The sequence below is a fragment of the Rhea pennata genome, chromosome 12 (genome assembly GCF_028389875.1).
Source record: "Rhea pennata isolate bPtePen1 chromosome 12, bPtePen1.pri, whole genome shotgun sequence".
NCBI lineage: Eukaryota > Metazoa > Chordata > Aves > Rheiformes > Rheidae > Rhea > Rhea pennata.
This window is the reverse complement of record NC_084674.1, coordinates 20,046,917-20,071,227: the sequence shown is the minus strand read 5'-3', so window position 1 is coordinate 20,071,227 and position 24,311 is coordinate 20,046,917. Positions and strand designations below refer to the sequence as shown.

Below are 24,311 nucleotides of genomic sequence, written 5' to 3'. Positions count from 1 at the left end.
TTATCTAACAGTGTTCTCAGAATAATTCAGTTATCTAGTCAGATGTGCCTTACATGAAATTTTCATCTGAGATCTTAAAATGTTTATAAAGTTTGTTTCTATTTAGCATGTAAATAAATTAAAATAAGGATATCATGAAGGAATAGCTTGATTTACATGTAGTCAGCATCACTACTATCAGAACAAAAGACCAGATCTCAAGTATGTGACTTTGTTAATAAAAATTGCTGCTGCTTTTTGAGTATTTTCCCATTCTTATGTCCTTCATCCAACACACACAGCATATGTGAATATCCATACTTGTTGTATCAAACTGTAATACCCCATTGCCTATGACTGGTGATATTGTGCCCTCTGCGTATAAGATGCTGTTCTGGGAGTAAGGATCTGATGATTGGACCCAGGATTTTTTAAATATTGAAAAACGAGTAGCATATCTTTCAAGGAGAACTGTGCAGCCTGTGGAATGGAATAGTCTACCCTAGTGTTTTTTTGCGAGATTCGTAGTCCCTCTGCATTCTGGAACTGGATATGATATTTAAAAAGTCTATTTGTCAGACTGGTTATTTCAGTATGAATAGGCTTACAAGGTAATATCTCACAAACTGTTCATATTCTGTGCATTTACAGACTTTGATCAATTAGGTAACTTACTTTACACTGCTAATTATGCTTGATCAGTCTCCATGTTTAGGGGCTTTAGCCAAAAATACGTATTTTTCAAAAGGAATACATGTAATAATGGCACTATTGCCTAATATTTGATATAATAAGAGTACTTGAAACATCCTATTTTCTTCAGAAATACCTTAGCTAATCTTTGCTATTCTAGCTATTTCTTAAAATTTATACATACTGCAAAAAATGAAGTAATTATGTCATTTATCAAAGGGAAAATTATTTCAGAGTTGGTCACTGCTTGGTTGTCTGTATCTCAGGTTTTGATTATTGACCTAGAGCATCAGAGCTGTGGCTTAATGAGCATTACATTATAAGGAATAACGCTAAATATAAGCTATTTTGCTTTTAGTAACTGATGTTTAAAATCTGTCAAAGCAAATCTTGAAGGTTTTTTCCTCTGCTTTTTCTCAGAAAATGATGAAGGATAACAATCTGGTCCGCCACTTAGACGCCTGTGAAACTATGGGTAATGCTACAGCCATCTGCTCCGACAAAACGGGGACCTTGACAACCAATCGCATGACGGTCGTGCAGGCCTACGTGGGTGACGTCCACTACAAAGAGATCCCGGACCCCGATTCTGTACCCGCCAAAACCCTTGATTTGCTGGTTAATGCAATTGCTATCAACAGTGCTTATACCACAAAAATTCTGGTAAGTAGGCTTTTTCTTTTGGTGAAATGAAACATGGCACAAGGAGATGCTTTTTCTTAAATTCCATAATGTCCTGTTGTTGGTCATGAATTGTTGATTACCATTGAGGTCCTCAAGATGAGAGCAGACGCTATAAAAATTAACTATTTTATTGGTTTCTTTAAGAATAGAGATGTTTTTATACATACAAGGCCATGTTATATTTCAAAAGATCTTGCATAATGGTAACTTTGCTCACACAACTAGTTTTCTCTGAGACTTCTTATGTGCAAAGTTGTTTTTGCATAACTAACACTCTGCCACTAGTTCTTGAATAAGACTAATTGGATTGGTTGGATCAGAGAGATTAACGGTCTGTATTCATCCCAGGTTCAAGTGAATTACCTCCCGAAGTATTTTATTCCCTTTGTAAAGCAGGGCAAAGTGGGAAAAACGTTTGCCTGTGGCATTAGATTCTTCTATAAAGAGCTGATTAAAGGACCCAAAATGTTTGCAATTCCTATACCTTTGTTCTTTGCAAAGTCAAATTTAATCTTAATATCATAGACCAATGCAATTTTTAGCTTATGAATTTATGTATTGTCCTTCTTATAGATTTATACTGAGCTGCATGGCCAATGCATGCGCTTTACTTTGTTTTAAAAGCAGTTTTTCAAAACACAATCACAAAAAGCTGTTGGTGAAATACTAATGAGTACTGGCACATTCATTTCTTTTTATTCTTGGTGTGATTTTAGTAACATCATAGATGTGTAATGAGCAGTTTTTGGAAGAAGACTAGTCAGAGAGACCTGTCAGCAACGTGCCAAGTGTGCTTTGCTAAATGTGACAAAAGCATTTGGAAGTGAATACTCTCGAGGATAGTCACGTTGTTTAGCCAGAGTTAATATCTGAAGCCAAGGCACAACTTAGGCATCCTTCAAAGGGTTGTCTGTGCTGTGATGTACCCGCTCCTCTTCTAATCGAAAGCTCCCTGGAAAGGCGACCGCAAGGAGCCGGGGCCTCCTGAGGTCGATCTCTGCACAGAGAGCCACAGGGAATCACGCACAGCCTCCAGCACCTCAGAAGGATGCCGGCAGCTGCTGCCTCCCAGCCGAGTCCTGGGTCTTGTTCTGTCTTTTTCCTGTGGTCGCACTAAGTCAAAATCAACCAGGTTGGCTGAAGTGAAGGACAGACCTTCTGTTCTCAGGTGGTTCGGTGTAAATGTTGTGTAAACTCAGTGTCCATGTTTTATGGCAGTGGCTTTTGGAAAAGTAATGAGAGGAACGCTTTGCCCCTGTTGGATAAGCCTTACCTTTATCCATCAGTATAGCAGTTGCTTGCTGCTGGGGACAGGATCATCTCTTTTTAAGTAAGGCATAGGAGGGCATCAGACCACTTCCGAAAGAGATGTACCTGTAATATTGGAAAAGTTTAACATTCCCTCTTTCTCTTGTGCAATAGCTTCATTTGACTGAAAAATTTGGGGGCAATAATAGTTCAAAAACTTTGCTTTGGTCTCAGTACAATTTTGGATTTTTTTTTTTTTTTTTTTTTTTTACTGTGGTTCAACAAAGTTTCACTGTTACCTGAAGAGTTGATTTTATTCACTGTTTATCGTTATAACAAGTTTAAGTTAGAAGGTATTGTTCCACAGCCCTGATTAATTCTATATCATAAATGAATTCACTAAAAAGTGCATAAGGGAGTTATTTCCCGGTTGAAGTGCACAGAATTATTTTTCTGGCTGCTAACAGTGAAGGCATACTTGTGCACTCATTCTTAGAGCATATTTAATCAAATTGTGAATATTAGCTCAAACCCAAAGGGCATATAAGTGTTAGGTCACAAAGATTGAATTTTACATATTCTATTATTAGTTATCTAGTTATGCGTACACTGCAAATTGCACTTTGCATGAACTTATGTTCGGAATGATCACATATGGGACCATAAAATTAGTCAAGATGCTCTGCTGAATGAGAAATGTTCGCTCTTGCATTATCTTTTGATTAAAGGGCAAGTGAACCATTGATAAAAATATAAAAAGAAAATAATATAATTGCTTGAGATAAAAGATATGAATTTCCCTGAGAAATTAAATACAAATTATTCCAGCTGAACAATAGAGTCATTAAATCTAGCTCCTTGTAATGTTTTCCAAGGATGAAGTATTGGGTGAGCTGATTTAGTATTCCATTAGCTTTGAAACAACTTTAATACTGCTTTTATGCTGTTTTTGTGAATCTGTTCTACAGAAAGCCTTTTTCCCTCTAGTCTTAAAATTTTAGATAGCTTTTTCCAAACAGAAGTAAAAATTACACCGCCTACAGTTTTGCCTGTAAGTTGGGGAGGAGTGTAAAAACACCTCTTGCTCTGAAAACAGAATTTGCATTTTCCAAATACTTTGATTGCAGCTGGGGTTGGAGTATCTGGAACTGGAGTATCATGGAGCAATAGTGAAATAGAGACTCCAGACAGAAAAAAATAGTGATTGAACTCTTTTATTGAACTGTTTGCATAAGTTCAGTCTTAATCAGGAAAGTATTTCTTCGATCTCTGGACAACTGTCAGAAGGCATAGTTGGCATATGTGTTGGATGGGCATAGTATGTTCCTACTGAGAGGAGGTTGTACCTGAGTGATTTTTAGCAGCAGTTGAAGGACGTGGCTCAGTTACTGCTAGGATCTAACATAGGTATTTCGTTTGGTACTTGATAGGCACCTAGGGAGCAATAGAGCTACTTGTGCCTGTGTTAGGTGAATATCTGGATCTACATCAAGAGGACTGTTTTCCATTCTGATTATTCAATTCTGAGGATCTGGAGTATCATTTACTGGATTTGCACAGGACATAGCACAATGCAGGGGCAATTTAACTGAGGATCTGGAAAGGAAATAAAAGAGATCTCACAGAAAAGTGCAGAACATTCACTCCCTTCCATGCATTTCTGCCAAAATACATGAACAAAAAAAGTAAAAAAATGAAACAATTTTATTGCAGCCAGAAAAAAACAAAAGCAACACACTTCCCAATGTCCCCAACTGTTACATCTGTGTATGACAGTGAAACATGTATCTAAGAAACCAGTGAAGCAACCCAGGTTGCCGGTGGCACCCAGCTTCCACGTGCTTGCTCTGCAGAGCTTGAGGCTGTGCTCTTTGCGTTAATGCCCGTCCCCCACTGGTGGACCACTCCTCGAAAGGCTGCGGGGTCCGGCTCAGGGGCCCCACACGTGTCCTGCACTGAAGGTCACCACGAGCTTCCCTAGCAGGGGTCTCATTTTGGGGGAGAGGGATCCTGAGAATGTTGATTGACTGCAGGGGGGGACATGGAGCAGCAGGGCAGAGCTGTAACATAGGCTCAGCCATTAAGGCTTTATTAGGCGAGAAAGGAAGGTGTTCATTCACCTTACTGCTTTTTGTAATTACTTTTTCCAAAGCATGTAATGAAAGATTTTATGAAAATAAGTGGAACTAAATTTTTAACTTCCTTATACTGAAAGCAGTTCAAGAGATTTTGGTATGTAATTTTATTGTTAAGAATAACTGGAGTCACTTTTTCTTGACTGATTGTCTGATGCAGAAATACAGGAATGAGGACACCTCATAGTGTCGTGGGGAGGTGGCAGGGGGCTGCGGAACAGGCAGATAACCTGTGAGATAAGAACCATCAGCAAAAATTGCCTTCTACAATGGTGAAAAGGTAAAAGTAACTGAAAATAAGGTCTTAGCCCAATAGCTGCTTTGCAGGGATAGGTGAAAACTTAGTGTATGTGTTGAGAACGCAGATGTGGTAGCCAAGCGAATGTTTCTGTATATTTGTGAAGAATATGTTTGCATCTAAAAGTAGTTTTGCAGGGAGAGGTTATTTTTAATATCATAGATGATCTTAAATGAGTTGTGCCAAGTGCAAAATACATTTTTATTTCACAGGATTAGAAAGAAAAGGGTGTATAGGTTTTAGATTTCCTTTATCAACTACTTCAGTTTGGCCTGCCTATTGGTTCTTTTTTCAATTGGATGAAAAAATTGTCTCAAGCATAATATATAAATACATACTACTTAGCCATTCAGCTCCTATTTCCTTTTAATTTTCATAATTTCATCACTTCCAATACAGTTAAATCTTCTTGGAAGTGTTAAAGTTATTTTGGGGAATATGGAGGGGGAAAGAAGGGGACACATTTATGGGTAATTTGGAAGTTTCCTACTGAATCATCTAAAACCTTGGAAAGTATTTTTTTTCCATGTATTTTCCATGTTACCAGTGAGTGAAAAAAGATGGAAATGTCGTTTCTCTTCAACAGTAGTTGCTTTCCACTCTCTAGCTGTTATCAGGCAGAGCATTGACCTTTCTTCTGTGCATGTGTGTGTATTATAATGTAATATATATATATTTCCACGGAGTAAAATGGTTTGGGGTAATTAACAGGTCAAATCATTTCTTACACAAAGCTCAAGATCCTGTAGATCAGAGTGTACCGTCCCTATCAACAGCAAACCATCAGAACTTATATTTCCTGAGGCAACCACAAAAGATGCCATGTTTTGTTGTAGCAGCCTGCCAGGGGCGATCATGCTAAATGAACCTGCTATTGGATCTGAGTAGAATTCTCTTCTTTATTTGAAGAACCACCATAACAACATAGCTTTTACTCTCCAAAATACATTTTCAGTTATTTTGGTAGTTGAAATGGGAAAGATGTTTTTATTCTCAGTTATGGTGGTCTTAAAACCTATTCTCAAGCTGTTGTTTCTCATGTCAAAATGCAGAAAGAGTTACCATTTGTTTTTAACGTACATGAAGGTGCAGGTCAGCTCTTATTTTATCCAGATAAGTTCACCCATCACTGCTAACAATGTTCCAAGCTAAAATAGATACATTTTTAAAAATGAGGGCAGAAATGGGGACAGAAATAGTAAAGAATACAGAAAGATTGAGGCAAGCTTTAGATAATGTTAATATTAAATGACAGCCAAAGTAAATGGGCTGGCCTGAATTCTATTTTATTCTTCTGTAGTTCCCTACCATTAGCATTAAGCAGCAAATAAAGGTAGCAGTCGACTACTGTTGACTTGAAGAAGTCTGTGAAAACGGTACGTCGTTTATCAGACAGAAGGTCCAGTTGTCAGTCAAGGTTGACCTGCCTGTAAGAAAGTAGGTCACCTTTGAAGAAATGGCAGGTGGAGAAGGAATGAGTACAGCAGAGAGCAGAATGTCACAGTGAGGACACGCAACTGGAAAAAAAGTAAAACTGGGACATAGCGAGGGAAGATGGCTAGAGCCTGGCAGCAGCAGCATTTTCATGTCCTCTGTGTAGCTCGATGTGCTCCCACTTGCAGGCCCTGTCTTCCCACATCACGTTCTCGCCCCAGCAATTGCAGGTTTCATCCACAGGCAGGTTGTTGCTAGTAACTCTGGAATGGTTTGAGTTAGTTTTGGTGAGAATTTGAGCAGAGACCATCCTTCATAATGATTTTCTTACTTCTGCTCTTTCCTCAGGCCAGGCACAAAAATACATTCCAACTTCAGATCCTGTGTCAAGGTTTCAGTGACTTGTGTTTTAAGGCTGAGTAGGATGGCTAGAAGGAGGAATGCTATTTGATTGCCATTTTTATGTAAGGATGGATCTGAGGAAGGCTTAGCCCTGCATAATCCTGGAAATCTGTAAACAAAAAGAAACATATCTGGGATGAATTTTTCAGCTTAGCTGGTGCAATGGCTTGCTGTCAGTGTCATCTGGCTTTGGATGAGACAAGGAAAGAGGAACAGGTCTGAATCATCTTCCCGCGCAGTGGTTATGGAAGATGCTTGAAATGAAATCTCCTAGTGTACTTAAAGTGGTCCAGAGAAAAGTGTGTGGAGGGGAGAATCCTGCACTGGCAGATTGAAGAACTGATGTAGGATTTCAGTGATTCTATTTTTTCACTGTCTGTAAAAGAACAAGTGTATGTGCATGAACTCATGAAGCTCTGCTCCAGGTTTTACAGCTTGCATTCTGTGATATTAGAGGTACAATAAATTACCAAATATATGATATGAGGAAAAAAACCAGAGGAAAATCTTTGCAGAAAATCTGGGGGAAAAAAAAAAAAAAAAAAAAAAAAGGATTTTTAGCTTGCTTCAGAGGTGGCAGGATCCAAATCAATAGGGCTGGATTTAGGAGGTCAGTAAGGCCAATTGATAAGTCAAATAACTTGAGGCTAATTTTATAAATTTTTCATTGGTTGGTTTCAGTGAGTTGGGTTGGTAATAAAACTTAGCAAATTCTATATATTCTTGGTTTTGAAGTACCCATTAGATGATGTCTAGGCATCGGAATATTGTCTAAAGCATTTTTTGCAGAAAATTATAGGTAATTCTGTTCTAAAATTTCCAGTGGCATTACCTTGGTACTGACACCTGATTTAGCCATAAAATTGTGATTTAGGTCCTGTTGTCCATCATTGGCCCTATTGATCAAGGCAGGCATGAAGCTGAAGAAAAGCCAGGATTCATCTGTTGTGCTGCGAATGTGCAGGTCTGACTCTCTGCCTAACTGGTGCATTTGATCCACTTAAAACTCACCTCAGGGTTAGCACCAGTCCAACTAATGACACTGGAAGCAGAACTAAAACATAACGTGACACAGAGTCCCTTCCAGATAGCAGTGGCAGTGACTGTATCTTGCAAGACCGTGAATATGCCACCCAGCAGCGATTGGGATTAGGGGAATAAGAAAAGCAAGTACTATTAAGTGTCACAAGACTTGTATTTGTAAACAGAGAATTTCTTGTTTTTTAAAGAAACTTGCCTTTCTCTGGCTGGATTGTACAATGCCCTATTTCCATGTGAAGCATGACATTCACTTCTCTGGGTCTTTGGGCTTTTTGTCTATGTATTTCAGTCCTACAGTTTAGGCCACAAAACTGTCTCTTTCCAGTTCGATCCAGCCCTTCCCATCCCATTTCCAAGTGGGTTTTTGCAAATGGAGTGAAATTTTGTTTCCTCAAAGCTTTCCATGAAACACAATGGTCTGACTGCTGCAAAAAACAGATTAACCAAATAATAACTAAGGATAGATAGATACTGTAAAATAATGTTTTGAGAAGCAATGAAGCAGATCAATTTGGTTTCAGAACTACTGATATAGGGCTTCAGCACAACACTATGTACACTGATGGACTGTATGGTTATAAAACTTGTATCTGTTAGAACAGGAATTTAATTTGAATTTGAATTGTCATTTGCTTTATTTCCAACATTTCTGAAATGTCTCTATTAGAAATTAACAAGATACTACATAGGAAAGTATGGGATGGTTAAATTTGAGAACAAACTTTTGAGAAGCACGCAAAATATTTTTTCAGCTAGCTCTAGCAGTGTTTTATTTCCTTTTTAAATACGTATGTTTATCTATGTCTCTATCTATATCTTGCTCAAATTTCTCTTATTTATTTAACATAAGAATTGGTATATTTTGAGCTTTGAGACCTGAAGTGACGAACTGAATTCTAAAAAATCTCTAACTTTTCTAAGAGTTTTTACTTAACAGGCAATCTGTTATAGGTAAATGTATTTCCTTATCTCAGTTTTTAGATTTTGTTCACAAGGTGTTGAACAATTATATAAGGCAGATATATAGGATATATGGGACCAGATGGTGGGACCAGAAAATGCAGGCCAAAGCATCTCTCTATATATTTATTGCAAGCAAGGCAATCATCACAAAAAATGAAATTCTTTCTTTTGCGTTTGAAAGTTTTTAGCAATATATTTGTTAAGCTTTTTCTCCGAATGATCTAGGCAGTAAAAAGACCGCCCGTAATGTACGTACTGCTTACTGCGTAAGTAATCGTTGCGGTGGTGGTACTAGATCGTTTAGTTACCGGTGGCCGCTCCTGGGGGAGCGGTGGTTGGGAGAGAGCCCTGACCCGCACCCGTGGCTTGCCGCTGAGGTTTTGCGTAGCAGGAGGCACAAACGGAGCTGCTGCTTGCTGCTAAAGCAGCTTCCGAGTCCCTAACCCAAGGAAGGGTGCGCGGAAGGGGCAGAGCACGGCTCGGCTGCTCTCGCGGGCCGGGCTTTCGCCGCCGGCGGCTTGGAGCGAGGTGTCCTCCTCGCGGGGCGGCGGGCAGCCCCCCGGCGCCCCGCGGCAGGCCGGGGCAAGGGAGGGGGCTCCGAGCCGCGCCACGCCGTCGTCTGCCGCCGCGGTCGTCGAGCTGGCCGGGAAGAGCCGTGCGCCGCGCTCCCGGGGCGGGACGGGTCCCCGCGGTACGTGGAGGAGGCGAGATCGGCAGTCTCAGGTGGAGCTGCTTGGATCTCGGAGGTGGTTCCAACATTAGCTGCTGAAGTGCATGGTCCAGTTTGTTTATTTTCTTTCTTAACTTCATCTTACAGAAAACAAAGGCGTAAAAAGCTTCTTCAGACCGGCCCATAGCTTAGCATTCACGATCTGGTAATTGTGGAATCCATTTGTTAGTGCTGGTACCACGAGAAGACTGACCACGACTGAGTCTCCCGCAAACCTCTTAGTTACCATAATACCGTTTACTATATTAGGATTTTTAGGATGTTTTCTCCTGCTTGCTTGTATGAAAATAAGTAAATCTATTTTTAAACTCGCTATGGCGCAACAAGCATTTTCCATACTGCTTTTGCATAGGATTTTCTGTCATTTATGCTACTTGTAAGGGCCTCGTTTCCTTGGTCTGGTGCAAGAGGGATCACTTAGAGGGGTAACTGCCAGCTCTTTGCAAACATGCCTGTAGAGTTTACTTTTGTGAGCTTTTCCAAAGTGTTTTCATCTTGGTATATAGAAATATTGTGTGTAGTAGTCTATTATTTTTCTCTCTTTTTTTTAATAAAATGAGTTGATATAAAGAATAATTTTAATACATGCTACTTTTAATGCCCATGATACCCTACTGAGATAAAGTTGTCATGCTTTGGAGCTGATTTGATTGATAGAGCGGTTAGAGTTTGGAGCTAACAAAAGCTCACGGGGGATATTATCAGGGAGCATGTTTTCTTGATGGGAGCTTTTGTTTTCACATGAATGGGTGCAAACCCCTTACTTCAGGTACACCTGTTTTAACAGGGGTTTTCTTTGTGTTCTCTGTGGCTCAGGAACAGGAAGATAATAACTTCAAATGTGGTAATAGAATTTTAATTTTTTAAAAAAGTGGCTTTGTAATCAAGCAAAGATACACAAACAACCTTTTTGAAAATAGAATGTGGACGACAAATCACCTCATAATGTTGCATAATGGCATAGGGCATTAATTCTGCTCGGTCTGTATATTGCATAGTTTATAAATAATATACTGCGTAATTTGTAAGAATTTTTCTCTGAGCATGAGATTACTGTAAAAAGTTACACTGATTGAAGTACAACAGATCAACAGTATAGTTTGTGCTAGAAAACATCTTGCTGATTTTAGAGCAATTAATGTGCAGGAGTTACTTTGTAGACTTGAAAATACTTTCAGTTGGTTTGTGAACAAAATTGCACTTAATAAGGTTTATTCTAATTTTGTTAATGTAAGCAAAAGATTACTCTCCCCCCCCCTTTTGAGGCACAGCTAGTACTAGAAAGTTGTGTTAAATACACACAAAGCAAAAACAATGCTTCAAATCCCAATTCCCACTTTCTTCTGCAGGCAGCCCCTAGTACTAATCTTTCAAGCTTCCAGTCTCCTCCTCTTGCACATCAAACTCTTGGCCTCTCTGCTCTCCAAGTCAATTATATTTTGGTGGTATTTACAAGTGCCTGTGGGACTTGATGATGGCCTTCGTGCTTCCCGTGGTGGTGCTGGATATGCCTGAGAAATCTCCAGGGGAATTGTAACTACAGATTCTGGGCAAACTCCCCTGAGCGCTGCTTGCTCAGGCCTCTGACTCTGATGGAGCTGATTTCTCAGAGATATACGACTCTGATGGACTTTCACAGAAATAGCAGAAGGTGTCCCTTACGTAAAATCCTTTTCTCAGCCAGAGTCTTGCAGAGGAAATTCTGAAAGCTTTCAGAGGAAAGGTTTCCAGAACATTTTCACGTGGTCAAAACTGTAATGTTTCCTAGCATCATTCCAAGAAGTGACGGACCTGTTTTAGCAGACAGCTTGCATGGAAAAGTTAAGCTTCTAGGAGGAGGTCTTACAATTTCAGCTCCTTTAGCTTTTGTGAAGTGCTAGAAATCTGTCTCGTGCACACACCCAGTGCGCAGCAAGAGCAGCATGTGCCTGGCTACTGACGAGTCCTTACGGAGCCACTGGGCCACCTCCACTGGGAACTCGGAGCGAGTGTTTGGCAGCAGAGGTATCTCATAGTGCAGAATACTAAATGAATGCATGGAGCTTGTTAAAATGTTCCCTTGTGCAGTTCTTCTACCATGATTATGTTTCTGGTGTTCATCTTATGCAGCGACTTTACATTTCTCTTCACTGCAAAGGGGAAGCACTGACAGTACTCTGTGCTGGTGTGCAATGGATATATATACGTTGTTATACTTTGGAGAGGTGATACATGAGTTTTCCTTGCAGATTTTTCCTATGAAGGACAGGATATTCAACCTCACCATCATTCCTGTCCCATTTTCCTTCTGAATGAATAATCAGATAAAAATTGGCTGCAGTCTCAGTCTGTTACTCTGTCCAGCAAAGGCATCACTCTTAGTATCCTGGGAAGGAGAGGCACTGGCCGGAGGGCTGAATTTATGTTGTATCACAGACGTTATGCCACCAATCATACAAAAAAATCACTCTCAGAAAATATTAGATAAACATTGCTATTATAAGCACTTGAGTTAATGTATTTGCTTCACAAAAAAAGAACTTATCTAAGCAAAACCAGTTTAAAAGTAATTTCAGCTGATACGTGCTAGTATAAGCTTAAAGAAGCAGAGTATTTTCTGTATAATACGTATTGAAATACCTGTTGCCAGTGCAGGATTATTTTAAAACTGATGCTCGAAGAAACCTTTTTCTTGCTCTGGAAATGAGTACTGTGGACAGAGAAGATGTAATCACTAGCTTAAGTCAAGTGATAAAACTTCCTTTTGTTTCATGTGGCTAGATTTGCTTTACATTTGCTAAATTTAGTGCAATAAACTGTACACGTTGTTTGTACTGCAACCAGAAAGGCCATGAGCAATAAATCTGATTTTTGTTTTGGTTTGGTCTTTCTAGTAATTTAATTTTCAGGTTCAGATATAACCAAAAGCCAGAAGTAGGAAATTCTAAGTATTGATAAGGTTTGTGTAAATGAAAACTGAATGCACAGATCAACTGCCAGTAAATACTGCTGTTTCTTTTGTTGCGATTCAAACTTTTGATGTGCACAAGTAAAGGCCAAGCATTTTCTATATAGTTTTTTAAGGTGATGACTAAATTCTTGTACAGTATGATTATCACAACTCTCTAATACACATTTTTCAAGTGGTGATGATATTGTTGGTTTTTTTTCAGTTGTTTAGCCTAAAACGTTGGTTTAGTGTCTACAGGACACTACAAGCTGTTCTTCTTTCCTGTTCAAGTTAGTAGAAGGCATGGAGAAAATCACGCTGAAAGTTGGTATATTTAGATAACACATAATAGATGATGTACCGTTCACAACATTGTGATTGAAAATCAAATACAATGGATAGTATAGAGCATGGAGGAGATGCACTTTGGTTTGTTAGTACGGTCTTTTTAAAAAAGCTTGATTGATTTTGATTAAGAGAGTTTACTAGTTAATATAAAGGGAAGAATATTACCCAACTGAAAATTCAGTAATGTCATGTTCAGAAGCATTGTGAGAGGTTCTCACAGGGAACCTTGGAGAGAGAAAGTCTTGAGATGGCAGGGAGAAAATGGTTTGCTCCAGCATGTACCTGCATTTGAATGAGTGACTTAACAGCCTTTCCCCAAATGGCCAATTGCTGGTTGGTTGACTGCTATCAAGAAAGAAAATGCATCCCTCCTTCCTGCAATCTAAAAGATGAAGTCTCAGCCATAGAGCAGATACATCAATGCTTTTAATGTTTGCAAAAACATACAAAGCCCTCATATTCGTTCTGATGTGGAAATGCACTTCTTATACTACAAGAATTGCCTTGAAATTGAATTTTCACCATCTGATCAACTCAGCGTTATGCATTTTGTCTCCACCTCTATTTTCTGTGTCTGCAACATGCATGAAGCCAGTTTGATATCTGCATGCTGTAAAACCTCAGTTTAATAGATCTAAAACAAGGTAGCAGATGTTTTCCTGTCATTATGGAAGCACCAATTACAATTCTATAGTTAAGTGCAATTTCTCTTTTGCACTTAAAGCAGAAGGTTCAACTTGTTTGTCATACATGGGAATAGAGCAAGCTTTACCCAAATGCCCAGGACAAATTATCAGAGAAGTTAGGTGATTTGTTAATCTATTCTTAATTTTAATCAAATTTTGATTTAGAAAGGGTGCATCTGTCAGCCAGGTCTATGTTTTAAAAATATTCTTAGTGGGGGAGAAGCATGTCCTTGTGGAGTTTTTACAATTAGTATTAACTTAAAACTTGTACTGAAGACATTTGGTTGTTAATTAAAGTAAGTTAATAACAATTATTTTGTCTTTATTATTGATTATATAGGTTGCTTGTCAACAGTTCTTGATGCACTTAGACCAAGCTGGAATAGCATTAGTATAAATCCAATTGCCTGTTCCCAGCTAGTGCAGAGATAAGAGTGGAGTTTTTTAGCATTTCAAATTTGGAAATCAAATGTATTTTAAAATTTGAAAGGCAAATTGTCATTAGATGATAATATATTAATGCACAAAATATGTGAATTTTTGATCAATAACAACAGGAAAGTCTCTTCATACTGACAAATGAATTCTTGTAGTATTTGTAATATTTGGAGACTGCGGAAAGTAGGAAGAAAAATGTGGGCCTGTAAGATTCAATTTAATATAATCTAGAAATACTGAGTCTAGAGCAGCATCCTAATTATAACTTCATGATTATTCAGTGGTGTCATAGCAAGGCACAGTCCATTCTTTGGGCCTGTACCTCGGTTTAAATTCAGACCCAGCTCTAAGTTGTCATAGTTGGGGGTGCAGAGTTTTTGAAAAAATATTTTCATCTTTTATATTAAAAGACATCCAACTACATGGACACCAGAGCTCCCTTCTGGACTCAGTCAGTCCATAATTCTGCGAAAGTGTGTACGGGACTATCATACAGCTGACTTTTCTTTCAGTAGCATTTTTGGTCATACATATTTGGTCAATACATATTATTCAAAAGAACCAAAAGTAAATTTGTCTTAAACTAAAAGGATAATTTAGTTACTTACTGTTAATGTTCAGGGCAAAGTATTTGCTCTTTGTGTATGTAAGCAGGTGACTGCTGGGCAGACGGGATGGTGACACCAGCCTTTGTCAGTTCTTCATGTGGGGCTTCCTCCTTTTTCATCGTCACTCTTGCGGGAATTTATGGATAGTATCGTTTTTCCCTTGTTCCTGTTACGTGAGCTGAAACAAGCTTGAGTCTGTATTTGCTGAGCCGCATCGCGGCCGCACGCTTGGCTGTGCTGTGTGGATGGGAAATGTCACGCTGCTACGTTACGTGGCTACAACTAGCTCCTTGTTGCGATTGCTTTGCTGCTGTTCGAGGCAAGGAGAGCTGTCACATATGCGGTTTTTATATAGTGTTACGGCTGAATAGCCTGTATCCCTCTCAAGTGCTAGCAATGGGAATTGCATTGTACCGCGGTATTGCATTAATTAAATACGTTGTTCCATCTTTTTCAGGTCTGTCTTTAGAAAATGGGGAAAATATTAAATAATCATGAGCTAGTCTGATGCAGAAAGCCTGGCTTTAACTGTCATGGTATATCTAATTATGCCAGCTGTAGCTCCATAAGTCCATCGTGCTGGCTATTATACAAATACATTATGTTTTACTCCCTACACAGTAACGAGTAAAAAATTGCTATTACCAGTTTCTTAAGAAATTTGAGCAGCTCTGGTAGTTCAGTGGTTGGTAAGTAACTAAGTCTGAATGTAGTGGTTGCTTGCTAATTAAAGAAGTTAGGTTTGCTGGCAAAAGGCAGTAACTTCCAAGTATGTGCAGAGCTCGGCTTACAGCTGGAGCACGTTGAACCGAAGCCTGCTGGGTTCCCGGCTGAGGCTTGACGCACGCCGCAGATAGAGCTGGAGACGGCGATTTGCGGTGGCGCGGAGGTCTGCGTGGTGTGGGGCCGCTCTCTGCGGTCACCGCGGGGTAGTCAGGGGGCCGCGCACTAACGTCTAGTAGTAACTTACCAATGCGCAACTGCGTTATTAAACTACGTCGACGTTTGCGTCTCCGACCTCGTCTTCAGGCTTGGCGTCTTTGGAGGGTGCTGAACCGTGTTGCAAGTGCTTTTGGTTGAGGCCGCCCGCAGTGCAGCAGACGTTGTTGCATCGGTTGTGTCACACTCACAGCCGTCTCCCCTGGTCACAGCAGCTGGAACTGATGCTCGGGAGGGCACGGTGATTTTAGTTAAAATGGAAACCATTAAGGCTGCCGACCAGCGGGATATGGCTTAAGTATGACAGCTTTAAATACAGGTTGTTGGCTGGAATTGCCGTTCTTGGACAGTGTTGTACTAGTTGTTTTCTTCTAAAGGGAAGTGAGGCTTCAGAAAAATAAGGAAGAAGGTTTGTTGAAAACATCATTAATTTAGGCAGAAATTTAAACTATTTTTTTTTCTTTTCAAAATTTCTTATTTTCAACTTGAGGCCTGAAGAAGAAGGGAGAAAAGGGACTGGTCAACAAGGATTGCACACATTTTAAAGGGAGGGCTTTTTTTCTTTTTTGTTAAGTAATTTGACAGCTGCAAAAATAAACAAGATTGCTCTGGGGATGCCTGTAATTTAATTAGAAGCTCATGTGAGAGAACTTTGCTTTAGGTCTGTGCGAAACGGAGATAACCTTAGCTCCCCTTCAGTGTGTCGACACTGACTGCTAAGGAAGGATGTGCTGCGGATAACCGCTTCGACCCAGTCGGCTGGAAGGGCTGGAGCAAATGAAATCAGAAGATCCAATATATTTGAGCAGATCTTGAATGCGCATCGGTTACAGTGGCTAACACGTCAGTGCGTGCCAGTCGGGGTCTGGGACATGCTGCCTTGGTTTGATCGGCTCGTGACAGGAACTGCTGGTGCCAAGAGCAAATAGCGAGACCTGGAGATGGCTTATTCCACGCACGTCTTTCCAAGTGGGAAATGGACCTGATGTGGATGCTAGGGTTTTGTGCAAGATGAGGAAGATCAGTGAGCAGATGCAAAACAAAAGGAATTGCCTGTTGTTCCTTCATTTCCAGTCCTATCAGAATAGAAATCTGAGACATGTCAATACATGACAGGAGAGATGAAATTTTAGATTTTATATATATGTGTATGTACACACATATATATATAAAAAAGATCCATTTATTAGTTCCATCTCCTCCTTTGAGGAGTGTTAAAGAATACCACTGAAATCCTTGATTACATATATAGCTTTTTGTAAAGCTGTTCTTTCTCTTAACCCTATACCTCTCACTGAATTTGATTTCAAATGCTTAATGTCCTGTCTGTGGTGGATATATTCCATATATTTTCCTATAGTTCATATTGTGCAGAAACATTTTTAAAGAAAAAGGGAGAGACTTGGTAATAAAGGGGGGAGTTTACTATCAAGCCTTTCCCTTCTCCCATCACCTTCTACCTGTTTGATTCTTCCCGTCTGATTCTTTTTCCTACAGAACATGCTCTTGATAGTCCCTGAGCTCAGAATACATACCGCTGTTGGTGGTATGTTCCCTTTTCGCACATCAGCTGCTTTCTGTCAGAAAACTCTTTAGGATCAAATTCTGGGTTTAAACCTATAAATTTTCTTCCAGATGAGCTGTACTATCATTCCTCAAAACATGTTTCTTGCCACCCCGAAATTATTTTCTGGCTTCTGTACATCCTGGTATTATTATGTTGTTATGTGGTGTATGAAACATAAATCCTATTATATTTGGAGACCTAATGGCCAGCCTTGTCCCCAGAACATGCTCAGTACCTATTACAGGCTTCCCAAATGTTTTCTGTTGTCTGACTTAGAACCAAATTCCAAATGTGTGTAGTACAGGGGCTTTGAAATGATGAACACGTAATTGTGGGACCCAAAATACGATGCCTTGTGGAGTAAACTGATGAAAGTCAGCATTTTAGGAGCTGCCCATCCTTAAGGAATATTCTTTGCAATTGATATACTTCGCTGTAGCTTGAAATAAAGGAAAGGAAGAGATTTGTATCAGTTACAGTATAAATATTTTAAATTCTCTGAAGGTACAAAGAAGATAAACTTTATTTTCTGATGAATGGACATAATATAATGGAACGGGAACATTTACGTGAGTCTACTCAGCAGTGTGCATAAGTGTCAAAAAAAAAGCCTTGAGCTTTTAAATGCTGGACTTAAAATTCAGCAAGAGAGATCAGAACGGTACACGAGGTTAATTCTGCGCGTTTCTTCTGACGCCAGAACGATTATGCAACCAGCTCTAAGAAGTTAACCGTTCTTTGTCAGTCCTTTACGCTGATCCCCTTTCAAACTGACTTTTGACTTAAACTGAATTTCAACAGATTGTGTCTTGTTTTGGAGTTATCAAGTGGCATCTATATTATCAGTAAGTATTATCTGTAATTTAGCATGTTGCTTTCTATGCGCTGTAGAAAACAGAGGCAACTGTGAAGCACCGTTGATGTGAAAAACTGTTTAAAATTCTAAGCAATCTAAGGACAATCTGTGATCTCCTTCACTGAACAAGTCTTATTATTCCATAATTAATGGGATATTAAGTATTATTAAATATTTTTCTGTATATATCTTCAAGAGTAAATAGAATCAGAATCCACTCAAGACATAAAGATTAATTATTATTCCTTAATTATGACCTTGTAGAAATAAACCCATAACATTTTAATAGTATATAGCCAATGCCAGCTATTTGTCATGAAACGTTATCTCTTGAGGATGCTGAAGAGACCTGTCGTCAAATCTTTATGCTTAACAGAAATCCCAGAGAAATTGTAAGCAAAAAAAATAGAACAACTGTTGTCTAGTATAAGGGCTTTCTTATTTTCAGCACTTCTATTCTAATTTTGTTTCCTGCTTTGTAATTAAAACTTCATTTAGTTAAGCGAAGGCTTAGGTTCTTATCCTTGGCTAAAGTGAATGTACTTTTTTCATTCTTAAGTTTCCTGTGTAAGATAAGCAGTTCTTTCTAAATCTGTTCTGGTGCAGCTTGAAGTCAGCTGAATAAACCTTCCTCTACAAAAAGCTGATAGTTTTGATTATAGGCATAGTTTGTCTTAGATCTTTTCTGGATGTCTTCTGTTAAACCATTGACTCAATTTAGGTAGCAAGAGAGAACATCTCTACGTTTGATTGTGTTATAGTTTGTATTAGTTGTCCTTCTCTATAAAATATTTGGAATTCAGAAGTAGAAGTATCACATAGTTTTAATAGCATTATTCCTTCTCCGTTGTCTTAAATTCTGCATATGTAATGCTTAACCTCAGAAAGAAAAATACTGAACCTTCTTAATTTTCACAGAAAATAAAATATAGTGTGGAAATTACTCATTATTTAATTTTAAAAACGTATTTTCCCCTGTGTGTTTGCCTTGTGTGAATAGAGCTGAAACAGAGCATTCAGTATGGATATAACATTCTGGTAAAATTGATTTTTTTTAGCTTAAGAAATTGATATATTTATAATATCGTTATTCTGAAGAAACACTTCAGTCTGTGCAGAACACGGAAGCACAAGCTGAAACAGGTGAAGACTTCATAAAATGCATGACATCCTAACACTTGAATTTAGGAACGAAAAAGGTGAAGAACCTCAAAAAAGCTGAATCGAGTAAGTCCAGAGCTGTGAACAGTTGAAGTTGAGTTGAGACATACTCAGGATGTCTCATCATCCTCCCGTTCTGACCCACCCTTATTAGTCAGCTGTTTTCCGGTGAAATAACTTTGAAGCTTCCTTTGGTAGCCCGACCCCAGTACTACGCCAGCTCGCTGGGGTTGGCGTTTTAAGGCGGGTGCCCGTGTCGGATGCCCCCGGGCAGCCCGGCGCAGAGCGAGCTTCTCGGACGCGCAGCAGCGGCGCGGCGCGGGGCGCTCCGAGGGCTCCGCGCCTCCCGGCAGCTCCCTCTTCCGAGGCGCCGCCGCCGAAGGAGCCCCCGTGGGAGCGGCTCCGGCGCTGCCCGCGCGTCCTGCCCGGCGCGCGGTGCCGCGGGGCCAGGCGCTGCGGGTTTGCACTGGGGCGAGCGCGGGTGCAGCGCAGTGCGAGGTTCCGGCGCGCCGCAGCTCCTGCAGGAGCCCGGAGCCGCCTGCCAGCGCTCCCCACCCAAGGTTTTGAAACCTTTCTGACGTGTCCGTTCGTTTTCTTTTCACTGGCATTTTTTCTCCTTCACATGTGTAGGATACGTTAAATAGAAATCTATTTTTAGACCACTGTAAGAAGTGGAAAGCGAGACCTACTTTTTGGTGACATAAAAATAATTTTAGAAGGACTCTGATACTCAGTTTTGCATACTACGGGTTGTAGGTAGATTTTTATTGTCTCGATATCCGTTCACTGCTGGCTCTGGTGAGAGCATACGTATGAATTAATTCTAGGTTTGCATGTCTGCAAGGGAGAGGACTCTGCACGTCCTTCAGTGCTTCCCAGGGCGGGTTTGATCTTGCTCACATTTAAGTCAACGTCAAGGCTCACTGATGCCAGCGGGAGAGAGAGCAAAGCGTAAATGAGGATTCAGAGCTAAAATGGAAAGACTTTGACGTGATGGGCACAGAGAATTCAGCCTCTTTTATCATCGCTACCTGGGCAGTGAAGCTAAGTACCTCGTTGCTTTGAGAAGCCCGAAGTCCTGAGCATGTTTCAAGAACTTTGTGCCCAGCGTGCGATGCCTATTACCTAGCTTATTTGTGAAAACTGGGTTTTAAAGGGCGTTTTGTTGGCTCCTACCTGAGATTTTCATATTCTCTGAATATAACAGTTCTTTCGGGTATGCAAAACTACAAGCTTTTGGCTTGTAGTTATGTGTAAATTGGGGTTTCTTAAGAGAATTTTAGACTAGGGGGGAGGAATTTACAACAGGGTATAAAGAAATTATAGCATGGGAAATTACTACAGGACACAGTAAAATTATTATATTGTATTACCGTACTTGCTAAGTGTCAGTGTTTTACTCGTAACTCAGATGGTTCATGTAGTAGCTAGAGATGCTGCAATTGTTTTGGGAAGGAGAAATCTCTGGGGCAGAGGTTTTTAGATTATGGTATCTTGCTCAGAAAAGAAATCACTTTAAAATATATACCAAAAATATTTCTGGTGATAGAAAGATGATTCTTAGGAAAAGCTGAGTTTTTGCTCACCTCAGTTCTAGGTCAGTCTGTTCTTTTCTGTCTGTCCTTCATTCCTAAACCTGCTGCACTTGGCCATTCTCTGTAATACTTACTTGCTAATGCTTCCTTAAAGTCATACTTTTCCCCTTTTTGTGGCAGCACTTTCAGCAAGAATTGAAATCTAAATAGGATTACTATATTTGCAATTTTAATTAATCATTTTCTACATTGCCCTTCATCCCATGGCTACTTCTTAAGTATATTGAGCTCTAAAATCTGAACATGGACATAATTCTGAATATAGTATTACAGGCCTAATTCTGCAAGACCTGAGGCAAATGTTTCAGTCACTGATGACTTACTGACTTCTTAAGTCAACCCCAAATTTATTTTCAGTGGTGTGATACTTTGCAAATCAAGGTTGTGAAAGGACTTTCTTGTCTCTTGTTTCCGTAGATTTAGTTTTAGCCCTAGCTTAAGCAAACTCTTCCCTAATTATAGGAAGTGCAAGAAAATGAAGTTAGCGGCAGTGGGTAGCTCACACCTGCATCACTTCAGGCTGTCTGGAATCTCCCCAACACAGCAACTTTTGGCTTTCAGGTGTATTGCATCTCTAGTAAAGTTTGTAAATTAAACTTTTTTGTTGGTTGTTCATTCTTCTTCTTCTTCTTCTTTTTAATCTATTTTGAACAGGAGGAAAGAGCTTTCCTTGTCCCTGGAAGTGCTGAGAATTGTGAAGAGTTGCAAAATGATTAGCTTACTCCTTTTTTCTTTTCTTTTTTTTTCTTTTTTTTTCTTTTTTTTTTCTTTTTTTTTCTTTCTTTTTTTTTTTTTTTTTTTTGCTTATAAAGCATTTACTGTCAGAAGCAGCACACTAAAATATGGTAATTCCAGAAGTGGGTACTTTAATATATAGCTGTTATTTTATAGATTGTTGGACATACCTTTTTAATGGAAATTTGCTGTTATGATTAGATGCAGATTCATTTTTAAATGTAAACTGCCTGGTGGAAAAAAGGACAGATCTTCCTTTAATTGACCATTATACCCATGAAAGTCAGCAAAATAATACAGTTCTAAGCAAATGATAAAAGGAAATATTCTGTTTGTGACAAATGAGAATTAATTATATTGAACCTAAAGAAAAGGACTTCATTTTTAATGATTTACTGTCTAACCACTAGAAGTTCTTCAGTTGCCTATGGCTAATTTAAAAGAATAAAGAGACCAAACATATTTATTTAACTAGAAAAATTTTCCTCATTATGAGAACAGCTGCTTCCGTTCAGTTACAGCTCCATGAGATATTTACTAGTTTTTAAAAACTGGAAGAGAGGTGACTGCCCAGTTAAGGGTTTCAGTCTCTAACCTTATGCTGTAACTTCGTCATTAATTGGGCAGAAGGCGTTCCATACTGCTAATTGTGAGAAGAAATCCTATCTGTCTTTTGTCCTTTCTTCAGCCACCGGAGAAGGAGGGTGGCCTGCCTCGCCAGGTCGGCAATAAGACGGAGTGTGGCCTCCTGGGGTTCGTCCTGGACCTGAAGCAGGATTATGAGCCCGTGCGCAACCTCATCCCTGAGGAGAAGCTCTATAAAGTTTACACTTTCAACTCGGTGCGGAAGTCGATGAGTACCGTCATTAAAATGCCAGACGGTAGCTTCCGAATGTACAGCAAAGGTGCTTCTGAGATCGTTCTGAAGAAGTAAGTTCAGTGGATTGCTTGCCGTGTTTTTCCCATGCTTTAACAATGCAGAATAATCTCACAGTACTAAAATATATCTGTATTTTTTTTTCTTTTCTTTTAACTAAAAAAGGTGTTCCAGGATCCTTAACGCAGCTGGTGAACCTCGTGTCTTCAGGCCACGTGACCGTGATGAAATGGTGAAGAAGGTGATTGAGCCCATGGCCTGCGACGGACTGAGAACCATCTGTGTCGCCTTCCGGGACTTCAGCAGCAGCCCAGAGCCCGACTGGGACAACGAGAATGACATTTTATCCGACCTGACTTGCATTTGTGTTGTTGGCATTGAAGACCCAGTAAGGCCGGAGGTATGTCACGTTCAACTTTAGAAATAGACCTTAGTTGATTAAAAGTCAAAGAATTAACTTGATAAAAGTCAACTATTAATCAGTTGGTATTTAAATATAGGAAACGGGGCTTTGTGAACTGTAGGACTGTAATGATGCAATCATGTCTTGTGAAGTAGTATATCGGAGCTCAGATAGTAGAAGTTATATTATGCTCCTAGAGATAAGGAATGAATTTTTCCTTGGTGAGATTCTACTTTCAATTTAGAGAAGTGCTGTGATTATAATTCGAATGTGATGCTCACTTTCATCCACAATTGCATGTGATTTATGAGGAAGTTCTGTATTTTACAAAAGCAGTTGCCATTTCACTAATTGTATCAGGTTTGTAAATGATGGCTACTCAGTAACAACCCTTTTTATGCTGTATTTGGACAATGAAAAGCTTTATCATAGAAAGACTGAGGATTTCATGGGTGCCTTGTAAAATTTTAAATAACTCAGTTGGGAAAATCAATATTACACATGCACATGGGAGGTATGTGACAAATTACTATTTATGTTTAGTTATTTCTTTATTTTAGCCTGCCTGCAAATTTTTAAAACTTGAGATTTGAAATAAAAGCAGATGTTTATACCTCTCTAGGTTGTGAGCAATAAAAAACTGAAGCAGCAGGATGCCATGAAACCAAAACTGCTACTGCACTTGCCAATTATATTAGCACAGTAATGCAAAGTGCGGGGTAAGGCACAGGCGTTTCTGACATATGTTTAAGGTGCTGGATAATGAATCATGACAGCGGACGATTAGTTTTGCTGTGCAGTTTAGAAGCGGGCCGGCTGGCCGGGGGGAGAGCGCCGTCCTGTGCGTGTCTCCCCAGGGCACTGCTCCCGCGGCGCCTCCTCCCGCACGGCCAGTCCCTCGGAGCTGACTCAGATCCCCCTTGCACAGCAAGAGGGAGTCCTCGGGGCTGAAAAGGGAAGCAGCTTAGTTCCAATCTTTGTCATTTTTTTGCTCTTTTGTCTCATTTTACATTTTTGCTAGGTCTTTTCTTTGCTAATAATGTCTAAATCGTCCTGTTTGATCTGTTTATAATGGGTAGCAATGCTGGACATGCTAGGAAAACACTTTTTTTCTAAAACATACAGAAGCATACACTAATCTGGTTTTAAAAGATTGGTTTGTTTCCCTGGGTCCTCTATGAAATAGATTTTTGTATACTTCCGGTTGCAGTGACTTTTGAAAATGGATGAAGGAAATTAGCACGGCATAATTACAACCAGAGGGACAAATTGCATAACTATACCTTACAGGACAGAGGAGTTTCTTGGCTTTAGTCAGTATTGAGAAGGACATAATATAAAGTCAGTCTTGGTTAGGTGAAAACTGTTTGATCCACTCTGCATCTCTGCAGCCATGTGATAAACAGTGTTTACTTTATCCATCATCATCTGATGTCTTGCTGCAAATCCATCTGTCCCTACATCTGACATTGCACGTCTTAAAGAAAAAATTAAGTATTTTAAAATGTTCTGTCTTCCTGGATCACACTCTTAGTGCTCTAGCTCGTATAATAAACTCAGAA

The 24,311-nt window shown here is 39.6% G+C and overlaps 1 protein-coding gene across 15 annotated transcripts in view; it reads left to right on the top strand.

The window, feature by feature from the left end:
• Positions 1–24,311, top strand: part of ATP2B2 (ATPase plasma membrane Ca2+ transporting 2) — a 396,770-nt gene that overhangs the window by 321,596 nt on the left and 50,863 nt on the right. For all 15 annotated transcript variants that reach the window (XR_009959696.1, XM_062585783.1, XM_062585782.1 and 12 more), the window contains 3 exons: positions 1,093–1,335; positions 22,158–22,399; positions 22,512–22,746. Coding sequence is in view for 14 of the 15 variants with exons in the window: in XM_062585783.1 (XP_062441767.1) it covers positions 1,093–1,335; positions 22,158–22,399; positions 22,512–22,746 (720 nt within the window). In the remaining variant the exon portion in view is untranslated. The remainder of the gene's footprint in view (positions 1–1,092; positions 1,336–22,157; positions 22,400–22,511; positions 22,747–24,311) is intronic.